Source organism: Bison bison, unplaced genomic scaffold (genome assembly GCF_000754665.1).
Source record: "Bison bison bison isolate TAMUID 2011002044 unplaced genomic scaffold, Bison_UMD1.0 scf7180017864456, whole genome shotgun sequence".
Taxonomy (NCBI): domain Eukaryota; kingdom Metazoa; phylum Chordata; class Mammalia; order Artiodactyla; family Bovidae; genus Bison; species Bison bison.
Genome location: NW_011495018.1, coordinates 29,209,504 through 29,233,684, shown reverse-complemented (window position 1 = coordinate 29,233,684; position 24,181 = coordinate 29,209,504). Strand labels below are relative to the sequence as shown.

The following is a 24,181-nucleotide window of genomic DNA, read 5'->3' as shown; positions in this document are numbered from 1 at the left end:
TGTGCCAGGTGTGGTCAGTGGCAGTGATGGGGGTGGCATGGCAGGACATCCACAGGTGCTGGGCATACAAGACGCATTTCTGTCTGCTAAGAGGCAGGTGTTGGGCTGGTGACCCCCATCCCCACCCAGCTGTCTGGCTTAAACTGTAGAGTGGTTGACATGGCACCACCATATACTGTCTTTCAGCCTTGATTGAGCACGTTACTCAGTTGTACTGAGCCTCAGTTTACTCACCATAAATGGGGATATTCCTGGCCTGAGGGTTATCATTGAGGATTAAGCAGGGTGAAGGGTGTAAAGTGCTTAGATCAATGCCTGGCACCTGGGAAGTGCCACACACATGCTTGCTATTGTTGTTGTCTTTCTTTTCATAAAAGTAGTTGTTACTGTTGGTATCCTAATTATTGTCACTGTTGAATCCATCTTCCCTGAGCCCAGGACAGTGGGCCACCAGGGCAGTTGGTGACTGGGGCGCTGGGGGTGGCCAGGGTTCGAGGTGTGGGGAAGCCTCCAGGACCCAGGCCTGCCCTCTCGCCCACAGGTGTACGAGGAGCGGCAGCGGCACTGGCCCCGTGAGCGAGAGGCTCTGCGAGAGGATGGCGTGGCCCGGGCCCAGCGGGCCCAACAGCTGCTGCAGCTTCAGGTGTTCCAGCTGCAGCAGGAGAAGCGGCAGCTACAGGACGACTTTGCGCAGCTGCTGCAGGAACGTGAGCAGCTGGAGCGGCGCTGCGCGGCCTTCGAGCGGGAACAACGGGAGCTCGGGCCACGGCTAGAGGAGACCAAGTGGGAGGTGAGCTGTACCAGGAGGGGCAGGGAGCAGGGCCTTCAGTGAAGGGTAAGCCTTGAAAGGAGGGGCCCAGCCACATCCCCTCACCTGCCATCCCCAGAGGGCCTCTCCTTCCTCACCTTTGTGAGATGAGGCTCCCCCCTCTGACCTCCCTTTCTGGGTATGGGTCTCCTTGGGGGCCTTCACATTTGGTCTCCTCATGGCTCTGCTCTAAGTGCTCAGGTAGCTAGTGACATTCCCATCCACTGCCTTCCCACCAATAGTAAGAATGAGAATGTAGTGCTTACTCCTTGACAGGTACTGCTACTCAAGCAAGTAACATAGAGTATCATCTAATCCTTGTAATAACCCTGTGAGTTGGGTGCTGTTCACATCTCATTTCATCGGTGAGGAAAATGAGACCCAGAAGGGATGGAACCTGAGATCACACTCCACACACAGTGGCGGAGCTGAGATCTGAACCCAGGCAGTCTGGCTCCAGTGTCTATGCTTTTCATCAAGATACTGTAGTGCCTCCCAACTGGAAATGCAGGCACTGCCCTTTGCTGCTTCCACTCCTGCCAAACCTGCATGAAGCTGCTGCTTCATGATGGTTTAAAGACCCCAGCTTTGAAACCAGAAGATCTGGGTCTATATTCCACCTTAGCCAATGAATAGCTGCCTCAGTGTCTTCATCTGTAAAATAGGTACAGTGATCATACTGCCTCTCCCCAAATGCCCAGCTTGATGTCAGGGCCTGGCCACCTGGGAGAACCTTCTCACCGTCTTTTCCAACTGTCTCCTACCCCTAGGTGTGCCAGAAGTCAGGTGAGATCTCCCTGCTGAAGCAGCAACTGAAGGAATCTCAGTCAGAGCTGGTACAGAAGGGCAGCGAGCTGGTGGCCCTGCGCGTGGCACTGCGGGAGGCCCGGGCAGCGCTTCGGGTCAGTGAGGGCCGGGCACGGGGCCTCCAGGAGGCGGCCCGGACACGGGAGCTGGAGCTGGAGGCCTGTTCCCAGGAGCTGCAGCGGCACCGTCAAGAGGCTGAGCGGCTGCGGGAGAAAGCTGGGCAGTTGGACAGTGAGGCTGCCGGACTCCGGGAACCCCCTGTGCCACCTGCCACTGCTGACCCATTCCTCCTGGCAGAGAGTGATGAGGCCAAGGCACAGCGGGCCGCCGCCGGGGTCGGGGGCAGCCTGCGGGCCCAGGTGGAGCGGCTCCGGGCGGAGCTACAGCGGGAGCGGCGGCGAGGTGAGGAGCAGCGGGACAGCTTCGAGGGGGAGCGGCTGGCCTGGCAGGCAGAGAAGGAGCAGGTGATCCGCTACCAGAAGCAGCTGCAGCACAACTACATCCAGATGTACCGACGTAACCGGCAGCTGGAGCAGGAGCTGCAGCAGCTCAGTCTGGAGCTGGAGGCCCGGGAACTCGCGGACCTGGGCCTGGCGGAGCCAGCACCCTGCATCTGCCTGGAGGAGATCACTGCCACCGAAATCTAGGGCCTTAGCACCCCCTTCTGCACAGAGGTCTCCTGAAAGCAGGCAGTAGCCTCAGATCCACTGAGGGCCTCAAAGTCTGAGGGCCCAAGGGCCTTAGTCCCTGGGATACAGGTCTCTGGGCCTCTGCCAAGGACTCAAGGCTGCCCGATGACTTGGATCAGATTCCCTGAAGGTTCCTGTGTTCACTGTCACCCAAAGGCTCCTACTCACTCGACCTATTTCATTCACTCCCCAAATACTGCCATTGCTACTTTGCCAACCCCACACACCCCCAGCGCTCCCAGCCCACTCAGCCAGGGGTCTCGGAAAAGGAAGGGGCTCCCTCATCTCCACGTTCTCCCCACCATCCCAAAGCCAGAGCGAGCCAGATAGCGCCAGCTGCTCCAGATGTGCCTGCCCCCCAACCCTGCCCATTTTGGGGGACAGGGCTGGGACTGGGGTCTGATCTCCAGGTCCCAGCTCTGCACCCCCTCTCCTGGGGAGAGGGGGCTGTAGTCAGACCAAAGGAAGAACTCAGAAATGTTTATTTGTGTTTGTGACCAAGTGGCCCCTCCCCACACCCAGGTTTTTGGCCTCGTTTTTCACTTGTATATTTTTCACATTGTAAATTTCTTGTACAAACCCAAAGAAAAAAATTAAAAATTTTTTGTTTTTAAAAAAAGATGAGTGTGGTGGATAAAGATTAGGGGAACTTGCTTGACCTCCTTGCCCTTTTATTTGATGGCTATTCCCATACCCCTCACAGAGATCTTCAGTAGGGAAAGGGTGATGGGGAAGGGCAAATCCAGTAGAAAATCTGAGGTCCTAGTGGACTAAAACATGAAATGGGCTCTCAGGGTTTGAGAAACTAGAAAAGACCTTCCTCTCCCTTGAACAGAACACTGCTTGGGGCTGGGGGCTGGATGTGGTGACCCCGTTGAGGGCCATCTCTGAAAGTCCCTGTCCCTCACTGCTTCGGGGAATCATGAGAAAGTGCATACCAATCCCCAACTCCAGACCCTGGGTGTCCCCTTCCTGTCTTGGGAAGTGGGGGGCAGTGAGCTGGTGACACGACTACCCAGTAGCACCTTGTCCTTGACACTGAGTTTATCTGGAACAGGTAGAGCCTTAGTGACAACTGGGGAGGGAGACGCGAGGGAGGGGATCTGAGCCACCGGTGTGGAGAAAGCAAGGCAGGCAGGAGTGGGAGGTTCCTGAAGCCTAAAGAGATTAGTAGGTAAGGTCTGGGGGATGGCAGGAGGATTCTCCGAGGTCAGTGGGAAGAGTTACGGGATAACTGAAGAGAACCTGGGATTAGTATCAGGAGGCAGGAGGCTTGGAGAGAGGCCTGGGCTTGGGGTCAGCTGGAGAAGCCCAGCGTCAGCAGGAGGGGTCTGGGTTTGGGTGGGAAGGGCATTAATGGGAAGTTCTGGGAGGCAGCTGGAGTGCCATCAAGGGGTCAGTGGGCAGGGGAATGGTCAGCAGGAAGCCGCTGTTCATTGAAGGCTGACGAGTCAGAGGGCAAGGGCAGTGGGCCAGGCTTGGGGACCCTGACCACAAGCTCCATGGGCTCCCGAGCCTTGTTTCGATAAGCCCGGCGGATGGTATCTACTGCCCGCTGGTGCGTCACCTGCTCCAAGCTCTCTCCATCCACAGCCACAAGCTCGAAGCCAGCCTGGGATGGGGGTGGGAGAATCACAGACCTCCCTTCTCAGGTCAACCCCACCCCACCCCCAACCTCTCACCTCCACCAGCTGGGACACTCCTCCCCAACTGGGCGGAGGGGATGGACAATGGGACTTTTGTGCCCGGAGCCCGATGGGGGCAGGGTGGGGCACAGACAATGGCCTTTTGTCCCTTGGGGCTAGGGGTGGAACAGGATGGGCCACCCTCAGGCCCAGGCTGGCATAAGGGCACAGATTTTCCCCTAGGTCTGCTCAACCTGCAGGTTAACCCCCTGCTCCAAGCCTCCTCCCACGACCTAGTCTACACATGTCTGGCTGGAAGATGAGCATGCACTGGTCCTGCCCCCTGCCAGAATTCAGATCTGGGCCTAAAGAGTGGGTCTGGGTGCCCTTCACCCACCTGAAGGGCCCCGCTGAGGAAGGCGGCGCCCCCGGGGAAGATCTTTTCTATCTTCACCATGGGCTGTACCTTGGACTCAATGCCCCCAGAAATGCTGATGCCTAGTGAGAGGGAGAAATGCTGGGTGACAGTGCAGCCACATGCCTAAAGCCTAGAGCTCCCTGGAGAACCCAGGACCCATCCCCAAATAGAGAGCCCCCCAAGCCAACCCCCAGATTCTACTACTACTCCATCCTCAACTCACTCTAACCCCAAGCCTCCCAAATTTAGACCTTCCCAACTATACCCTGATTCTTTCCCTTGTCCCAGGTCCCCAAGTCACACCCCAAAACCAAGCCCACCAACCTCACCCACACCTGAGCCCCCACCCCCCACCAGGCCCAGTCCTGCCGGGACTCACCCAAGGACTGTTTCATCTTGGACAGTGTGACCGTCCTCAGCTCCCCACTAGGGACCTTCATGGCTGTCTCCTCAGCTGTCCTGCCAGTTTCATTCTCAGAGGGCCCTTGACCGCCCCCTGCCTTGGCCACCTGCCCATCCATAGGTCGTGGCAGAGGGGGCCTGGCTTTCCGAGGCTTGTGGTAACACCCATTGGCTGTGCTGGGAGTGGGGATGGGTGCCGGGGATGGCGAACGCCTGCGGCCGGGGGACTTGCCTCGGCCCCGGCTGCGGCTCTGGGCTGGGCCCTGGCTCCGGCTCTGCCGAGGGTCCTCTAGGGTCAACAGTTCGGTCAGCAGCCAGTTAGGCCTTGGGGGCCGGGGAGCCACGGGAGGTGGCTGAGGAGGGGGTGTGCAGGCACCTCGGCATGGGGTGAAGGCATCTACTGGCACGTCTCGGAGAGGGGGGATCCCTTTATGAGGGTGGCAGGGGACAGAGGCACCCAGGGAGACCTGGAGGCCCCCCAGCCGCTCCCTCAGCTCCCCATCATCTTCCTCTTCTGAGAAGCCGTTCACAGGAAGCAGGTAGAAGCCACCACGACTGTCTGGGGAAGAGGGCCAAGGTCAGGCCGCCCTCTCCTCAACAGCCCAAACTGCCTGGCCAGAGCCCAGTCCTCACTGTGTGGGGGTAGGGAGACCTGGGGGTGCTCTTACGGCAGTGTTACAACACTGCCCCAGCTCTATTGCAAAAGTATTTTAATACTTTCTATTGGAATAGTTACAGTTTTATCTTATCATGTCTGAGTAAAAATATGACTCCCACACCAAGCTGGTAACTTCTCAGAGATTATTGCATAGAATGAGATGATTTAACAAGTGAGTGGGTTTTAAAACCAATTAGTAAGTAAATAATAGTACAGATGGTTAGTGGACGTGATAAAAATGGTCCTGGCAGACGAGGGATTCCCTTCAGGGAACCACACCACACGTATCTCTGAAGCCACGAAGTCCTATGTGGGAACAGGGATGTAACGCCCATTTTCCCTCCCCGAGTCCCCCTGGGGTGTGCCCCTCCCTGTGCTCTGGGACTCTGACTGACCAGGCACGGGAGTGATGAGGTGACGCTTGGGTCGTGTGTCTTGTCGGGTGGGTCTCAAGGCAGGAGGCCGAACTGGTTGGAGAGGAGAGCAGGTTAGGAACGAGGCTCCCTGAGGGACACAGCTGAAAGGGCCCAGGCATCTCTGCCCCTCTCCCCTGGGAGGCCCCCCACCCCCAGCCCCACTTGGGGCTCAGGAGCCTCAGTCCTGCCCCCTGGCTGCTGACCTGCCTGACTCTTGAGGGCCTCAAAAGCCTCCAGCTCCACAGGCATCACCATGCTGTCGAAGCGACCGAGGTCTGTGGGGGCCACCACACTCCTGGGGGAGGGTAAGAGATGAGGTGTGGGCAGGGCTCAGTTCCAGGGGGGCCTGGAGGGGCTTCCACCCTGGAGAGGTTAGGGTAGATATCGGGGGTCCCCTCCCTGCCCCCAAGCCCTCCCCACCTGATGTCCCTCAGCAGCAGCAGCTTTGCCGGCCTGTCCAGAATGGCCAGCAGGGGCCTCACTAGGTCCTCCACGCCGCCCTCGTGCACATACTGCAGAGAGAGGCACCACAGGTCAGGTAGCAGCAGGGACCTCCAGAGCCCGGTAAGGGGGCATGCCTGGGCATGTGGGGGTCCCCATGTTTAGGAAAGGTTCTCCCCCAGGCCCGGGCTGTCCACAGGATGGTCTTACTCGGTGACTGGGTGGAACGTGCAATAATAATGACAGAGCGGTAACAGCAACACCAGTAACAGCTTTAGGCCTTTTTCTAGGCCTTTTACACATGGTCTCCCACTTTGAGAGGTGACATCAGTTATTCCTGTTTTACAGATGAGGGAACTGAGGCTCAGAGAGGACTTTGCCCCAGGCCACACAGATGAGGAAGTGTGAAGAGAAATTGAAAATTGAGAAATCTGGCTCCTACCTACTACTGTACCGGAAAAGGATATGCAGGGAGTGGACTCTCCTCCCCACCCCCACCTCCCTGGCTGAAGGAAGGAATTTGAGCCAAAGGCCAGGCTGTGTGCCTGGCTGTCCCAGCTTGTGTCTGCATACAGACCGACAAATTAGGCTTTGTTCAAGGCTGGAATGGGGAGTTTGGGGAAGGAGTGGCCCTATAGAAAGTCTCTCCAGTCTTTAGCCAGGGCAGTGGAGGCATTTCTGCCTGGCACTGCCCGGATGCCTCCAGCCACACCCCACCGTCGCAAACTGACAATCTGAATACTGGGAGTCACCCAACTTGGATAGCACACCGCCCCCTAGTGCCACGAGAGACACACACAGAGCATCCCTGGCAAGCACAGGACACTGGGAAACAGCACACCCTGGTGGCCAGAGCGAGACATTCATAAATAGCTGGAAATTAACCACACACAAAGTTGCAGGGACTCACACATACACATACCGACAATACACCCCCTTTTGTCTGGAGAGAGATGCACGTAATGGCAAAGAACCAATGACATATGTGCACACACTTCAAGTCCACAATCCTGCATTCAGCATCCACTAAGTGCCGGGTCCTGTACCGGGCAGTAGGGGCACAAGGACAAAGAGCCACCAACCCCAGTAAAATACAAACCCCTGGCGACGGCACAGAGGGAGTCTCCGAGGGGGGTGGGAAGATCAGAGTAAGCTTCACGGAGGTGGTGGCATTTACACTGACTCTTACAGATAAATGAAAGAAATACAAGAAAGTTGAGAAGAAAGGGTGGTGTGGAGTAATGGGTTCATAGAAGTTTAACAGGGCTTCCCCTATGGCTCAGTGGGTAAAAAATCCGCCTGCAATGCAGAAAACGCAGGACATGGGGGTTTGATCCTTGGGTCAGGAAGATCCCCTGGAGGAGGGCATGGCAACCCACTCCAGTATTCTTGTCTGGAGAATTCCATGGACAGAGGACACACACACACATGCACACAGGGTACATGAAGGGGCCTCCATATAGGCTGTGTGGGTTGGGACTACAGTGCAGGTGGTGCTCCTAGAGTTGCGCAGTCGTAACCTGTATAAATCATGTTACATGTTATACCCGGGGAAGATGATATGGTGACCATGGGAAAGCAGAGGTTAGTGAGCTGGGGAGTCAAATCAGGGAGCGCCTTGAATGTGAGGATAAGGAACTTGTACTCTATTCTGCCAAAGACAAGAGGCTGCAAGGGGGTTTGGGGAGTTTGTAAAGTGATCAGAGAGGTAGTTTATAATGCCTGGTCAGGAGATGGGGAGATGGCTCAGAGTGGGAGATAGAAGGGAGGCTTGGGGTTCAGGACCACACATTTAAGGGAGCTTTACTAATCATTCCAGCCAGGACACTACCCCAAAGGTCTGATCTCTTGGTATGGGTGGGGCTTGGGTCAGACTTGGGTGGTGGGCATTGCTCCCTAGGTGCTGCAGGGCTCTGGGAGAGGTCTTCCTGGTCTGGGCACGGTGGGAGGAGCAGAGGGATGGGGGAACAGCATCCAAAGAAACTGACACAGAGCTCCACCTGGTGGCCTGAGCCCAGAGTCACAGGCTTACAAAGACTTGGTACACTCCGCCCCACTTGGCAGTCTAAGCTGAGCATGACACTCAAGTGAATTTAGCCCAGAGGCCTTTAGCTGCCCCCAACATGCATCTCCATATGTAGCTCTGCTGTAAACCAAGCATTGGGAAAAGGATGAATGAATTACTGTGCCTCAGTCTCCAGGTGACATGCACACAGATACGATCATACAGTGCTGTTGTTTAGTCCCAAAAGTCTCAACTCTGCGACCCCATGGATTGTAGCCCGCCATGCTCCTCTGTCCTGGGGATTTCCCAGCAAGAACACTGCAGTGGGTTGCCATTTCCTTCTCCAGGGGATCTTCCTGACCCAGGGATGGAACCTGTGTCTCCTGCATTGGCAGCTGGGTTCTTCACCACTGAGCCAACAGGGAAGCCCAAATTATGTAGTTAAGTCAACACAAACCCAGATAAACAAAAGTACACATCACACAGACATAACACAGCCCCACCCCGACCAAGGTGAGGGAGTGGGGGGGAACCACAAACAATTTCCTGAAACTCTTCCGTTTGCCCTGGTACAGAGGATCACGCATGCACTGATGCAGATGCAGATAAGGGAACCCATCACAGGAAACCTGGGGCTTCTTGAGACAGAAGGATAGGAGAGGGACTTCCAGTTCTCCTGGAGGGGGTGACCTGTGCCTCCTACAGTCTCCCCAACATTCAGGCTACAAAGACTCCCTCAAATCTACCCTTGACCCTACGGTGGGAACTTCTGCTTCTGTCTGAAGTGGAAAGGAACAGTGAGAAACAGTGTAGATATTGAGGGAGGCTTGGGGTATGTTGGGAGAAGAAAAGATTACTTATTTGGGTAACAGGGGAGAGGCCAGGCCTGATGGCTGACCCAGAAGTGGAAGGAGCCATGAGCTGGGGAAGGCTGAGGTTTCGAAGAGAACAGAAAACAAAGCAGGTGACTGCAGGGACTGAGGTCCCAAACTCATCACCTGTCTGGTCTGGCTTCTTCTCTCCTCAGCTTAAATATTACCTCCTCTGGGAGGCCCTCCCAGACCACACCGTCTAGTTTGTGCCTCAGGTTATTTTCTCATGTCCTTTTCCTTCATAATACTTCACATGATTTGTCTCTATGGGTGCTTAGGTTCTAGTTACTATCTATCTTTCCTTCCTGACCGTGAACTCAGTGTGTGTGTCCATGTGTCTGTGTGCACTCCTGAGCAACCATGTCACAGGGGTGACTTCTGCTTTACTTACCACTGGGCTCACAGTGTTAAACCCAGATACTGGCCAGCAGATAGTGGCCTGAATGAATGAGGGGTTGGGTGACTGAGTGACCAAGTACTGGGGCTGAGAGTGGGCTGGTGGCTCACCCGGGAGCAGTGGCGGGTGACAGCCAGCACCTCATCATCGGTCAGCAATCGCCGGGCCAGGTCCTGAATCAGGGGCCGACGGCTCTCCCAGGCCTGCACCCGCTCATCCACATTGGGCAGGTGGCTGGAGGGGCTCCCAGACCTGGCAGAGAGCAGAGCCCGACCCCTCTCCCGGTCTGCAGGGCGGGAGCAAAAGGATACAATGAAGGAGACAGGAGCCATCAGAAGCCAAGGCAGGGACTCCCCTCAGTGGGGTCAGACTCCAGAATAGACTGGCTAAGGGTCCCAGGTTCCCCAGGTGGAATCCCAGCCTAACCCGGATGTTCCCCACCATGGTCTCCCACAGCAATCTGCCCATCACTGGAGTTCCAATTCAGGCCTTTCAGCCCCCATCCTAGACCCCTAGCCCAGTATGCTCCTTAGTTGAGCCCTGGCCCAGAGCCCCTGGGCCCCCTGAATATGTACTGTCATACTAGTCTGACCCCATTGGAGTTCTAGAAAGGCCCCCTCCCTCATCTCCCCAAAAATCTGCCTTTGGGAGTCCCAGCTTAAGCTCCAAGTCCTCAAAAAATGCACCCTACTATCTATGTGTAACCCTATATTTCTAGAAAGCATAGTCCAATTGTTTTAGTTGCCCCTAATGTGCACCTCTCAATCTGTCTCTCATACCCCATGCTTAACCATGAGTTTAGCCCAAAGTCCCTTGGCACCCCCAACATGCACCCCATCTGCAGCTCTACTGTAGACCAGGCTCAGAGGGGGGAAGCAAGCATTACCACATCTCAGCCTCCAGGTGACAAACTTCTGCACGGGCCCCACTCCCCCTGCTAAGAAGAAGAAAGAGGCTCAGTTGTAGCCCTGGTCTCCCATCTGAAAATGGGGGTTGGGGACTCAGAACTGGCTGGATCGTGGGCTGGAATGGAGAGTTCAAGGCTGGAATGTGGTATGACTGGGAAGCAAGAGGCCAGGCTATTGAGGTGGGTTTTGAAGGCCAAGGTCAGGCCAGGAGCTTCATTCACAGGCAGTGGGGAGTTAGTAAAGGCTTTGGATCAAGAGAGGGCACAGTGTGTGCCCTGCTCATAGAGGTCCATTGGAAAGCATATGAATGGATGGAAGAACCCCAAGGGCAAATCACCTACCTTCAGGGCACAGAGAGAAAAAGAGGAGCCTTTGAAGGAGGGAGAGGAGTAGCCAGAGAACTGGGAAGAGAACCAGGAGAGAGAAGGGCCTTGGGGGCTGTGAAGAGAGAGATGAGTTTGGGGGGGTGGTTAGACTGCCCTGATTTGAAGGGATTGTCTCTCCCACAAGACCCAGGCAGGGGCAGGGCCCAGCCCCTTTTTGCCTACCCAACATTCACTCTCCCTTCTAGAAACAGCACCCTGATTTCACCAGGGGATCCATCCCATCCCCCACCCCCAGCATTCTCAGTCCCTGTACTCCAGGGTGGACACATGACCCAGGCTGGCCAATGAAAGCACCCTCTCTCTCTCCCAGGTCACAAGTGATGTGTTGGGCATGTGATCCCAGCTGGGCCAACCAGAGCCTGGGACATCATCTGGAACTATTTAAGGAGAGGCTCTTTCCCCCGGGTTGCTAAGCGACAGTGGCCTTCTTACCTTCAAATGGCAAAGCCAGCAAGATGATGAAGACAAACCAGGGGAAAGAGGAACCAAAAGATGAAGAGTGCAGGTGGCTGAGGAGACTGTTTAAACCTTTAGACCCAGTTTACATCCATAGCTGAACCAAGAAGTGCTTTTTAAAGCTAGCTTCAATTAAGTTTTTCTCACAGACAACCCCAAGAGTCTCAACTTATTCACTTTTGGTCCAGCCTTTGAATCTCACCAGAGAGAAGAGATTCTTTCTGGAAGAGTCCTCAGGAAGCCTTTAACATGAGTGAAGCCTGTCTAGGCCCTCCTGCCTGGGCCTTGATTTAGAAATGGCCTTGCTCTAACTGGCTAAAGCCAGTTCAGGTTCGATCCATGATACAGGGTACTCGGGGCTGGTGCACTGGGATGACCCAGAGGGATGGGATGGGAAGGGAGGTGGGAGGGGGGTTCAGGATGGGGAACACATGTACACCCATGGCAGATTCACGTCAGTGTATGGCAAAACCAATACAATATTGTAAAGTAAAATAAATAAATAAAAATAAAATAAAAAAATAGAACTGGCTAGAGCCTGTGGAGCTCTGGCCAGGGGAGATGAAGCCAAATGCCCTAGGAAAGGAGTGCCCTGACTCCCAAGAGCACCAAGAGCATGGGCATCTGACCCAAGGTCTTCTTGTCTGTGCTGACTCTTATCAGTTTTCCCATCTGTAAAATGGGAAGATGAGGCAGTACAACAAAGACCACTACATATTCTGAGCACCTACTCTGTGTCAGACCATGTACTAAGTGATTAACATACACTGATTCACTGATTCATCATTATTCCTAAAGAAATAGTATTGCGTGTGTGTATGCTAAGTTGCTTCAGTCGTGTCAGATTCTTTGCAACCCTGTGGACCGTAGACCACCAGGCTCCTCTGTCAATGGGATTTCCCAGGCAAGAATACTGGAGTGGGTTGCCATTTTCTTTCCCAGGGGATCTTCCCGACCCAGGGATCTAACCCATATCTCCTGCATTGGCAGGCAGGTTCTTTACCACTAGCACCAACAGGTATTATTACTCCTATTTTACTCTTGTGGCTTGCAGGGCAAGGTGGTGGCTCACAGCTAAGATGAGGCAGTGTGGGATTTAGACTCAGAGCTGTGGAATAGCAAGTCGACTTTTCCTCTGTCCTCCCATCTGACCCGTGTACCTACCTTTCTCCAGGTCCAGGCGAGGGCGGGGCTTGGCTGGGCTCCTGCTGTCCAGCGTCCAGGCCTCTCTGTGCCCATCCCCTGCCAGCCGCCCCTGCCGCCCTCCCTTGAAGAAGAGGTTCATCAGGGTCTTGGAGCGCTGCAGGGCCCCCTTCTCCCCAGGGGACCCTGACTTCTCCTTCCTCCGCTGCTTCTTCTCCTCTGCAGACAGGAGGGAGGGGTGGGCAGAAGGGAAGGACTAGGGGCAGGGGTGTGGAGAGGGGCAGAGAGAAGGGAGAGTCGGGGGCAGACAGGATCTGCAGCCGTGTGGGGAGGTGGGGATGAAGATGGGGATGGGGTTCCTCTTCCAACTTCCCACCCCTTCCCCACCCACAGCTCCAACTATGTGAGTAATGTGTGTACGTATGTGTGTGTGTGTGTGTGTGTGTGGACAGGTCTGGGAACCTAAGGATGGAGGGTCTGAGTTAGGGCTGGTTTGGGTCCCAGGACTAGTTTAAAATGGAACCCAAAACAGGATCTAAGTGTGTTCTGGAGCTGTGGCTGGGCAAAGCCTGGTGCAAAGGAAAGTTTGGGGCCCAGGACAGGGTGCAAGACAGATTTTGGACCCAGAGCTTTTGGGGGGAGCAGCAGCAACCTGTCCCCCACGTACCCCACAAGGTCAGGTGGCTCTGGGAGCGGGTGATGGGGGGCCGGGGTCGGCTGAGGGCCAGCAACAGAGCAGTCTTGGGGGACTCAGAGAGTGCAGAGTCAAGGTGGCGGGTGGGTGGCGGGTCGTCGGAACGGATGGCGGTGTCCCTGAGGATGACTGTGGGCCGCACGCTGCACCAGGTCTCCACGAGGCTCCCCGCATCGGGCTCCGTCTGCATGGCTGTGTCCGCCCGCCCCCAGCCCGGGCCCCAGCTGCCGGGCTCCTCAGGCCCCAGGCAGACATCCATGCGGTCCGAGGGCAGGGAGCCCTCGGCCGAGCTGTAGGGGGCACTGGAGGTGAAGGAGGAGACGCTGGAGCTGCTCTCCGAGGTGGGGGACAGCTGCTGCAGCACCCCGTTGCTCACTGCAGGCAGTGGGGAGGGCAGGGACATCTCAGAGGTCTGGCCGGGTGGCTTTGAGGCCCTGCTGGGGCTGCAGACCACTCGTGGGCTTGGAGTGGAAGTGCTGGGCAGCAGCAAGGTTGTGAGCATGGGGTCTCGGGAACCAGCCACTACTCAGCAGTCCTGCTAACTGGTTGCGGGACCTTAGGCAAGGCACTTCTCCAACCACCCCGGACTTGCCCCCAGGAGAGCCTGGATCAGAACCTGCAACTTCTTAGAGAGGAGCCCAGAGACAGGAGTCCTGAGGAGATTTTGGTGCCCCTCCCACTTATTCTTCAGAGAACCCAGTTCCACTTTAGGGCCCTTTCCCTCCAACCTAGGGGAGCTGGTCACTTACGTCGGTCCAGCCAACAGTACTCAGAGACCATCTCCTTGTACGCAGGGTACCGGCCGGTCTCCTGGGGAGGGTATGGTGAGGATAGGAGGGCAGAGGGGAGTGAGTGAGCAGGGAGTGGGAAGGGAGGGTAAGAACACGGGAGCAATAGGATAGGAGTCAACTTTTCAACCCAATTACTCTGCTCTGAGCTTATCATACTCCAGCGACACCACCCGCTTCATTTCTGAATGTGCCAACTTCCTCTACACTTTAGGGCTTTGCACATGCTGTGTCTTCTGCCTGAATTCTCTTCCTTCAGCTCATCTTATGGCCAGCTCTTCAGGTGTCTCCTCCTTAGATCCCCCTGGCTAAAAGGGCCTTCCCATATTAACCCATCCCACCTCTCCATCAATTTCCTTACAACAGCCGTCACAATCCACGTGCATCTAGTCTGTCTGTTTCCCTCCAGCAGCAGAGACCTTGTCTATCTTTTTCACTGTTGTCACCCAGTACCTGGCATAATGGCTGTCATATAGTAGGTGCTCAAAAGTATTGAGTGAATGAATGAGGGCAGAGTGGGAGAAGGGGAATGTTTGGGATAATTTGAGAGGAAGGAAGGGGACAAATGGGATGTAGGCGAGGTGGGAAATAGAGGTGGGGGGGGATGGCAGAGGAGGCACTGAATGGTGAGAAGGATGAAGGCTCAGAAAGGAGAGGACCAGGGCAGGGGCCAGGGTTGGGGCCTGGGGAGAGGAAGACATCACCTCCTGTGGGAGCCAGGGTGAGAAGGACTTGATCCTTAGGCAAGTGTGAGACCCACATGAATAATGAATTCAGTTACCTCCCCTGAAATCCAATCTCTGTCCTGCCCTGTGCCCTAGGACACCCACCATCCAGGTCCTGGTCCTACCACGTCACCTTCTGGGCAGGATATTTTCTCCTTACCCTCCAAGACCACCACTCATACAAAAGGGCACTGGCCACTGCACCTGGGGTGGGGGGGGCAGGCTGAAACCAGGTCCTGCTACTGATCAGCTGTGTAAATGACTGATTCCTGAGTTTCTTTGCCTTTCTGAGCCTCAGTTCCTTCTGTGAAGAGAGATGAGGACAATGCCTGCCTTGCCTCTCAGGAGGCTGTGGAAATTCACAAGTTGCACAGCAATGGGCAGCATTAAGTGCTAGACTGGTCTGGGAAGTCCTTCCTAGAGTCTGTCCTCTCCCTGACTCCCACAGTCCTGCCCACCTTGACAGTCAGCATGATGTGTGTCTGACCCTTCAGCACCTCCACGGCCTGGCTGTGGCTGATGTCGTCAAACCTGACACCGTTGGCCGCCAGGACCTGGTCTCCCACCTTGATGCCGTTCTCCTCGGCCAGTCCGCCGTGGTCCACTCTGGGGTCAGGAAAGAGGCAATCTGATGCCTTCCTTCATTCCCCGTTCCAGACTCTTCACTTGAACACAGGGATGACCTGGTCAAACTCCTTGACCCTCCTCCTGGGGAGCCCCGGCCCCTCTCCAGATCCTATCCCTAACCTAGGTCACCAGGACATGTCTTTGGCCAGGATACACTTGCTGATGCACCCCCAGGTCCCAGCCTGACTCCGTTTCATCCCCTGCCCCAGTCTCACTTGGACACATAGATGCCCAGGCCAAACTCCTTGCCCCCACGGATGTTGAAGCCCAGGCAGAAGTCATCGGAGGTTGTGTAGAGGTGGACGATGCGCCGTGCACCGTCCTCTGAGCTGCTTTCGGAGGGTGTTGAGCTGCACTTTTCTACCACCAGTCGCCGATTGACCACATCCACCCTGGACAATCACAGGGGGCCCTCAGCCTGGGCCCTCATCTACCACCACCCACCCCTCTCCTCCCAGCAGCCAAGACAATTGCACAGGAAAGGAGGAACTGCTTTGGGGGGCCTGAGATCTTCACTGGGACATAGATTTCATCAAATTAGGGAAACCATGGAAATCTTTCTTTATTGAGCAGTTCTAACTGCCAAGCCCCACTTTAAATCCTCCCCAGGCCCAGGAGGGAGGATACTATATTTTCCTCAGGCCCAAGGCAGCAACAGCTTGGGCTTCCCAGGTGGCACTTGTGGTAAAGAACCCGCCTGCCAATGCAGAAGATGTAAGAGATGCAGGTTTGAACCCTGGATCGGGAAGATCCCCTGGAGGAGGGCATGGCAACCCACTCCAGTATTCTTGCCTGGAGAATCCCATGGACAGAGAAGCCTGGCAAGCTGTGGTCCATGGGGTGGCAAAGAGTCAGACACCACTGAAGTGACTTAGCAGGCACACACGAAACTGCCAGGCTCCATTTTAAATCCTCTCTGGGCCGGGGAGAGAGATACTGCCCTGTCTCCAGGTCTGCGGCAGCTACAGCATAGAGGGGCAGGGTCACTGGGGTCTGAGACAGTAGCGTTGGGAGGAGGGCTGGGGGAAAGACACAGCCTTTTCTCATTTCAAGGTCAGACCATTAGATCCCTGTGTTTCCAGTACCAGGGGATGGGAAGAGCAGAAGCCCTGGACTCTAGGTCTCTCCCACCATGGCTCTGGGTGGTGGTGCTGGGCTGGGGGTTGAGGCCAGGCCTGCTCACCATGTGGTCTTCTCCTTGGAGAACTTGATGCCCGGCACGCGGCCCATGCGTCTCACCATCATGTGCAGGCGGCTGCTGCCAGTCAGCACCTTCACAGCGCTGCCCATTGTGGTGCTCTCCAGGCTCAGCCCATTCACCTCGGTGATCTTGTCTCCCACGCACAAGCCAGCCCGCTCTGTATCAGGGGAGGGGCTGGTGGGCAGGGGCCCCTGGGGAGAAGTCCCCCGGGTTGAGGCTGAGCCTCTCCCATCCCTGAAGCTCCCTGGGATACAGTTTCTTCGATGAGATTGGGATCCCTAGGTAGGGTCTGAGTATTAGCCCATCGGACCAAGGACCTATTCATTAGCCCCTTTCATCTCCCCACTGGATCAGTCCCTCCAAAACTGAGGGTCCTCTCCTCTCATCCCTGCCAACAGCTCCGCATACCACCAAAGTGGGGGGGTCACATCCTAAGCCAGGATTTCACCCATGGGGTCCCGCTCACCTGCACTGCTCCCCTCCTCCACTTTGCTGACGAAGATGCCCAGGCCGTGCTCAGAGCCGCCCCGCACACTGAACCCCAGCCTCCCAGCTGGACTCTTCTCCACTCGAACTGCATGGATGATGTCACTTTCATCGCTGTTGGCTGATGGCAGTGGGGACACAGGCATGACTCCCCTGCCCATTCTGGGCACAGAGGGTCCCTGAGTACCCTAACTTGGGGCCTGCAAAGGCTGGGTTGCTGGGCACAGCCACCCAGGACCCTAAATGTGGGCTGCTGCTGCTCCTGCTAAGTCGCGTCAGTCGTGTCCAACTCTGTGCGACCCCATAGACGGCAGCCCACCAGGCTCCCCTGTTCCTGGGATTCTCCAGGCAAGAACACTGGAGTGGGTTGCCATTTCCTTCTCCAATGCATGAAAGTGAAAAGTGAAAGTGAAGTCGCTCAGTCGTGTCCGACTCTTAGCGGCCCCATGGACTGTAGCCTACCAGGCTCCTCCGTCCATGGGATTTCCCAGGCAAGAGTACTGGAGTGGGGTGCCATTAGGCAGCTAATTTCTGAGTCCTCTCTGGGTGATTTTGAGATCATGGCAGGAAGGCTGTGGGAGCAGGCAGAACAGAACTCCATGCTAGAAGACACTGTTTTCTTTCCTTTATAATGTAGGGTGTGTGTGTGTGTGTGTGTGTGTGTAATCCTTACTAAGTTTCCCATACTCTCTGGGACAGGCCAAATTCTAAAAAACCCTGCCACTCAGAGTCAGATGGATGAAAAAGATTCCATTCTATGAGGCACAGTCGAGGGAATCTGGGCTCTCTGGCTTACAGCAGAGACAAGCCTATCTTCAAATAGTTGAAGAACTATTCTATAAAAGGCATTAGATATTTTTGTCTGTGTAACCCCTAGGGCAGAACCAAGCCCACACACTGGAGTTATACGGAGGAGATTTAATAAGGGAAAACTTTCTCTAAAACCTTTAGCTGGCAGACAATGGAATGAATTTTCCATGAAAGATAGTGAATTCCTCATTATTTGGAGGCATAGAAGCTGATAGTAAATCCCTGTCTGGGATGTTGTGGAAGGATCCCTGAGGCTCCTTTTACCTTGTAGACTCTGTGATTCTCGAGGTGAGGGTACTAGGAGCTCTTTGACTACATGAGGAGAGAAACCCAAAACACCACCATGCGCCTAGAGCACAGAAGTGGTTCTCTCCATCAGTGACAGGGAAAGTCAGAGGAGGGGAACTTTAGGGACCAGAACTATTGGGGAAGGCTTCTTGGAAGGTGGGATTTGGGTGGGTGGAGGGGAAGGGAAAGGCACTGATGAAGGGATGGAGTGAGCAAAGGCTCAGAGGTGGTCTTCTGGTTAGAGAAGAGTGAGGGGACTGGAGGGGTAACTTGGGTCCCAGGTGGGAAGGTGAGAGTTCTCGGGTGAGGCTTACTCAGAGGTGTTTGAGAGGGGAAATCACACACACACACACACACACACACACACACACACACACTCGATCTAAGAGAAATCAAGTTACAGTGCATGAGCAGAGTGTCTCTGGAAGAAATCCCCAAGGGCAGCCTGCAGTCAGGGACAGTGCAGGACAGAGGCATGAGAGGCACTGGGGCTTCCTAGCTGATTCTATCTGCACAGGTCCCAGGACCTTCTCAGCCCAGACAAGGAGACTTTTGCTCTCCTGCCCTCCGATTCTCTTTCTCCTCATTCCCTCCCGGAGAGCCAGCTTCCTGGGCCAGGGGGATGTCAAAATCTGGGTTTCGAGCCTAGGAGCTTGGGGCCCCTGAGGAGGGAAGTTTCTCTACCTCCAGTGCCCTAGCCCTGCCACCAGGCATCTCTCTAGATACCCAGCAGCCTCACTATCTCCTCACTTTCACCTCTGTCTCCTTTAATCCATTCTATACACAGTCATGCCTTTGCCCTGATTAAAAACCTCAATGCCTGCCCCTGCTTCTAGAAGGAGCTGCACATTCCTTCCATGCCCAATAAGGCCCTCTCTGGTTTCCTTCTGCCCACCTCTCAACACTCACCCCTGGCCACCCTCCCTGGCCTCATGACCTTGGGCCACACTGACCTCCTCCCTGTTCCTCTCACCAGCCAGTCCTTTCTGTGTGCCCTCTGCCTGGGGTGCTCTTGCCCAGGCCTTCGTAAAGCCACCTCCTATTTCCAGTTCTCCTGGCTTGGGTGCCACTTTCTGAGAGAAGACTTCCTGGGCAATCCTGCTGAAGAACGGCCCCTCCCCCTCCTCCCAGGGAGTCTCAAAATTGGTCTCAAAGCGAGCTCTCCAGATCAGCATCAGCAGCCCCTGGAAAATTATCACACATGTGAATTTGGAGTTTTACCACAAACCCACTGAATCAGATGCTCTGAGTGCAGGATCCAGTAATCTTTTCACGAGCCCCCAGGCAATTCTGATGTATTCTGAAGTTTGATAACCACTACTCTATCCTATCATCCAAATTAATACCTTTAAGATTATTACCATCCTTTCTCATTATTTGTTCATTTGTAATATTATTTATTCTCACTCTCTTTTCACTGGACTATAAGCTCAATCATGGTAAAGTGAAAAACTGAAGTCTCTCAGTCATGTCCTACTCTTTGCGACCTCATGGACTGTAGCCTAAGATGCTCCTCTGTCCATGGGATTTTCCAGGCAAGAGTGCTGGAGTGGATTGCCATTTCCTTCTCCAGAGGATATTCCCGACCCAGGGATTGAACCCGGGTCCCCTGCATTGTAGGCAGACACTTTACCATCTGAGCCACGAGGGAAGTCAATCATGGTAGGGACTTAGTAATTCTTTCCACCAAGGTATTCCCCGTATGTTGCACAGTGCTTGATATTTGCTAAGTCTTTAAAAAAATTTTTTTTTTTGGCCACACTGCACAGCATGTAGGATCTTATTTCCTCAACTAGGGGTCAAACCCGTGCCCTCTGCAGTGGCAACATGGAGTCTTAACCACTGGATCTCCAGAGAAGTCCCTGCTAAGTCTTTTTTTTGATGAATGAAATAATAACCAGAACAATGAATAAATGAATGAGTTAGGAGAGCAAGAAGAAGGGGCTGGTTGGGATTAAAGACAATGCCATTTCTCTGGGACCCAGCGAGTTTGAGGAGCTGGTGGGAACTCTGGAGGACAATGTGGGTAGCAGTGTTCCCCTTTCTACTGTGTCTCCCCCATCAGTTATGTTAGGCCTCTGGAAGGGTCTAAAGAATAACATATAAAATAACATGGGGGAGGGGCTCCAGCCTGTGGTGAGTTGGGGGATGTTTGTGCTCAGGTAGAGGGGACAATTCTGAGCTCACATGCTTCCAACCCAGACAGACCAATTGGTTGGACTGATGCCCTAGTCCTTCCGTCATTGCTAAGGGAGGCTGCTCTCCTGACTGCACTGGGGCATGGGGTGAGGGAGAGAGCACTCATGGAACTGCTGGAAGAGGCTCTTCAGAGGGACAGTGTGCATCATAGTCGAGCATGGAGTGTGCGGGGGGAGGTACAGGTGTAATTCTAATACGATGGGATTTGCAGGAGCTGTACTGCAGTGCCTCCCTTCTGCTCCTCCGTGTCTCCTAGTTCATCTGGGGACTCCAGCTCCATGTCCAGAATGACATACTGCCTTGCTGCTCACCTGAAAGTGAGGCCAGAGTGGCGGACGACGGGGGTGAGCGTGCTGGGCCACTGGCGTGGGAAAGCCTGCTCTCTGAGCAGCATATTCCACTCCTGCCCTTGTGGCCGGGCAGGGGACAGAGGGGCCCAGTGAGGTCAGAGGGAACAGCAGGGTCTGAAAGGTCCAGTCTGAGAGCCAGCCAGGGGAACTCTGCTGGCTGAGAGAGGAGGGCAGCTGGAGATACTTATCTGGTTCTGCTCAGGGAAAGCCCATGCCCAGGGAGGCCCCCTCCCCTGCTGGTAGGCAAGGTCCTGCCTGGTTCACCGGCTTTTTGTCGCCTCACATCTGTCACTGCACCAGGCTGTCTCCTAAGTGCCCACCTGCCATATTCCACACTTTTCATTTCAACCTTGCCTGTGATATCTCTACCCCACTACCAGCTGCTACCATGGCTCCATCTCCAAGCCCTGCTACACTGGAAATTTCTGGAAGGTGAAAATTGAGACTTAGTTCCCTGTAAGTTCCCCTCAGGACCTAATGAGAGCTGGTATAAGATAGGTGTGCCATGAAACGGCACTAAGCAACTGCATAAGATTAGGTGTCCCTCTCCCTCGGGGCCCAGACCTGGGACTCCGTGCTGACCCTCGACCCCTCCCCGTTCTTGCCAAGGGAGCATCTTCCAGTCTACCTTTGTCTCCATCCTCTGCACCTGAAGCCTTTAATTCTGTCTGTCCATCTGGACACTGACTCCCACAGCCCAGCATAGAGCTGGGCACACAAAGGGCGGGTTGATGAAGAATGTCTTTCTCCATGCTGTCCCATCCCCCAAAAGTCATACTCAGATGAGCCTGGAGAAAGGAAGAATCCACAGGAGGGAGGGGGCCAATTTAATATTTGGCCTTGCTTACTTGGGGGCTAGCATACCACACACCCCTTCTTCGGCTCCATGCCCAGACCTCCCAGCTCTGACCTCTCCACTATCTTGCAACACTGAAAAACCGGTCTGAAGATGAGAAAAGGATAGACGAGGAAGAATCTATGGGTTACCAGAGGCCCTCTCTCTCCCTGCATCCCTAGGACTCCCCACCCACGCTGGCTCTCCCTTCACCTACTTAAGCCTGCTGTCCCCTACCCACCCTGGTAGTTCCCAGCCCTGCCCCCACCTTCGATAGGGGAGTTGATGAGGATGACTCGGCCCATGGGCGATGAGGCTCGGATTCCACGGTGGGGCCCATTCAGCAGCCGTTGCTTTCTCAGCAGATATCGTGTTGCGGAGCCCGACTCGCTGCCCAGGTGGCCTCGGGAGGAGAGGGAGCTCAGAGAGCTGGAGCTTAGGTCTCCAAGACCCAGCGGGTTGAAGCCCACTGCAAAACCATGTGCCATGCTGGCTAGATTGGAGTGGTGCCCTGCAGGTCCGGAAGGAACCTGCTGACCCTCGAGAGGAGGGCCCCCCACGCCTGGGGCTCCATGAGCCTTCTGTGCCAACCGGGGTCTCAAGGACTGGGAGCCCCCAACCTCTGCTTCTCCTCAGGAGTCGGTGCTCCAGGCCTGCACAGGAAGAGCAGGGATTGGGGAAGGGGTGTAAATGCTGCCCCTGCTGCCCCCCAGGACCTCCACCCCCTCTCCCCATGGCTTGAGCATCCTGCTCAACCCTTAGGTCTCTCACCTCTCCCACCCCTGGCTAGAGAACTGCCCATTTCAGGCACCATTGTGGACTTTGAAGCCATTTATACAACAAGGTGGGTGAGAACCTCTTTTACCCCTAGTTCCTGCTCTCAGCTGAGTCATCTACTCAGGTAGGTCTCCAGTCCTCAGCAGAGGGTGAGAAAGTGGGGATGGGATTATTGCCGGCCCTAGGGCTGCAAGCACTGTGAGAGATTTGGGCCAGGACAGTTCACTGCACCACCTCTCCTGTGTATGTGGGCTGGGGGCCAGTCCCAGGGGCTGAGGCCCCCAGGGACTTCAGAACCTGGGACAGCTGCAGCCAAGGGCCCCAGAGATCTCCAAGCCCCAGGCTGCAGTCTCCTCTGTCCCCCCTTCTCTTGGGTCTAAAGAGGTGCATGAACCTCTCCCAGACTTGGGGACGGGACCTGCTGCTGAGAATCCCACCCACAACACCCCACGCAAAACCTCGGGCCAAATCCCGCAGAGCAGTTCCAGAATCCAGAATGCAGCAGCCCACCCTCGGGCTCCATCCTTCCCGTCCCCCCTCACCTTCTCGCGCTTGCGGCAGCCGCCGGCCTCGCCCGCCTGCAGGCGCGAAAAGAGAGCAGCGGCCCGGGAATCCCCGCCCACGCCCCGCCAAGTCTGCAGGAATAGGGCTGGCCCGCTCAGCCTCGGGCTTCCATTGGCTGGGAAGGCCGCCAGTCACTCCCTCCCACCACCTCTCCTGGGTGCCTGGGGCTGCCGTCTGTAAACTGGGCTGGGGCCGGTGGTTTCTACCCGCTCCAGTTCGAGTTCTGATACCCCATCTTGCACTATGAACTTAAAGCCTGGATCTCGGCTCACCCGGCTCCCGCTACCGGTTCGGTGCAGGCGAGCCTAGAACCGCGTCGTTTCCAGGCCGAACCAGCTACTTACTAGGGCTCATGGAATTGCCACCTCTCTGCGGTCACCCCTGAGGCTTCAGCGAGGGAATGTCACCTGGGCAGAGAGAGGCGTGAACGTGCAGTGGGCAGGAGCTCGAGCTGGAGCCTCAGTTTGCGGCATGGATGTTCTGTATGATGACTGAGGGGTGTGTGTGTGTGTGTGTGTGTGTGTGTGTGTGTTTGAACGTTGCCTTCACATGCATCCTCCTTCTATGTCAGAAAGTGTCTCTCTGGCCTTCCAGTTCTGGAAAGGACGCATAGCAGGGAAGCTGGTTTCGGGCCACCAGAAGTAGGAAGAATGTCTGATCCACTTGCTTGATGCAGACAGAGGTATCTTGAGCTCTCTGCCCCTTCACCTCCGGGACAGGGCCAGGGGCCAGGGTCTGTGATGCAGGGATAGGGACTGGAGTCATAAGGAAACTGGGGACCCAGCGGAGCTAGAGGTTACAGAGGGGAGGATAGAAGATACAGAGGAGGAAAGGTGCGGGCACTGAAAGGACACAGGCGCGAGCAGAACTGATCTGTGAGGGGATAAGAATGTCTAGATGCTGCGAGAGGACCTCATGGGAACCGGGGTAGGAGCCCAGAGGACCAAGTAGGCAAAGGCCACGGCCAAGGTAGCCATCATGTAAACAAGCCTGGAGGTAACACGAGTCCCTCTGGGCGCACCGTCAGAGGATGCCCCTCCGCGCCTCCTGCCTTCTCGGGGGGCACCTAGACCCCTTGGGCAGAGGCCGGGTGCCTCCCGAGGCCAGCCAAGGGAATGCAAGTAAACGGGGCAGCTCCTCCCCTCCTCTCTCGCGCTGGGGACGCGGCCAGAACTGATTCCAGAGCCCTGATTGGCTCTGGGAGGCTGTGGAGGGCTGGGTCTCGGTAGCCAGGGCCGGGGGCGTCGCCCTTAATGACACTCATCGCCCCCAGGCCCTGCCAATCCCTGCCCTCGTCGGGCGGAGCCCCCGCCTCGCAAGCCCGTGAGCGTCACGCGTGACGTTTCGCGTGATGGATGTGAAGGCGGGGGCGGGGAGGCGGGGGAAGCGCGGAGAGGAAGGCGAGT

The 24,181-nt window shown here is 55.6% G+C and overlaps 2 protein-coding genes across 2 annotated transcripts in view; one reads left to right on the top strand and one right to left on the bottom strand.

The window, feature by feature from the left end:
- LZTS2 (leucine zipper, putative tumor suppressor 2) overlaps positions 1 to 2,923 on the top strand; it is a 4,667-nt gene extending 1,744 nt beyond the window's left edge. Inside the window, exons 3-4 of the mRNA XM_010859608.1 lie at positions 479 to 790; positions 1,579 to 2,923. Of these exons, the coding sequence (XP_010857910.1) occupies positions 479 to 790; positions 1,579 to 2,262 (996 nt within the window). The 3' untranslated portion in view covers positions 2,263 to 2,923. The remainder of the gene's footprint in view (positions 1 to 478; positions 791 to 1,578) is intronic.
- Positions 2,924 to 3,460: 537 nt separating this feature from the next.
- On the bottom strand, positions 3,461 to 22,793 carry PDZD7 (PDZ domain containing 7). The gene is given in 18 exon segments (XM_010859506.1): positions 3,461 to 3,659; positions 3,662 to 3,916; positions 4,327 to 4,427; positions 4,727 to 5,308; positions 5,803 to 5,874; positions 6,027 to 6,118; positions 6,244 to 6,335; positions 9,649 to 9,824; positions 10,425 to 10,475; positions 12,453 to 12,650; positions 13,099 to 13,500; positions 13,875 to 13,935; positions 15,097 to 15,244; positions 15,481 to 15,657; positions 16,449 to 16,623; positions 16,933 to 17,073; positions 21,703 to 22,087; positions 22,754 to 22,793. Coding segments are annotated over 17 exon segments (3,075 nt in total). The 5' UTR covers positions 21,923 to 22,087; positions 22,754 to 22,793; the 3' UTR covers positions 3,461 to 3,527.
- Positions 22,794 to 24,181: the final 1,388 nt, after the last annotated feature.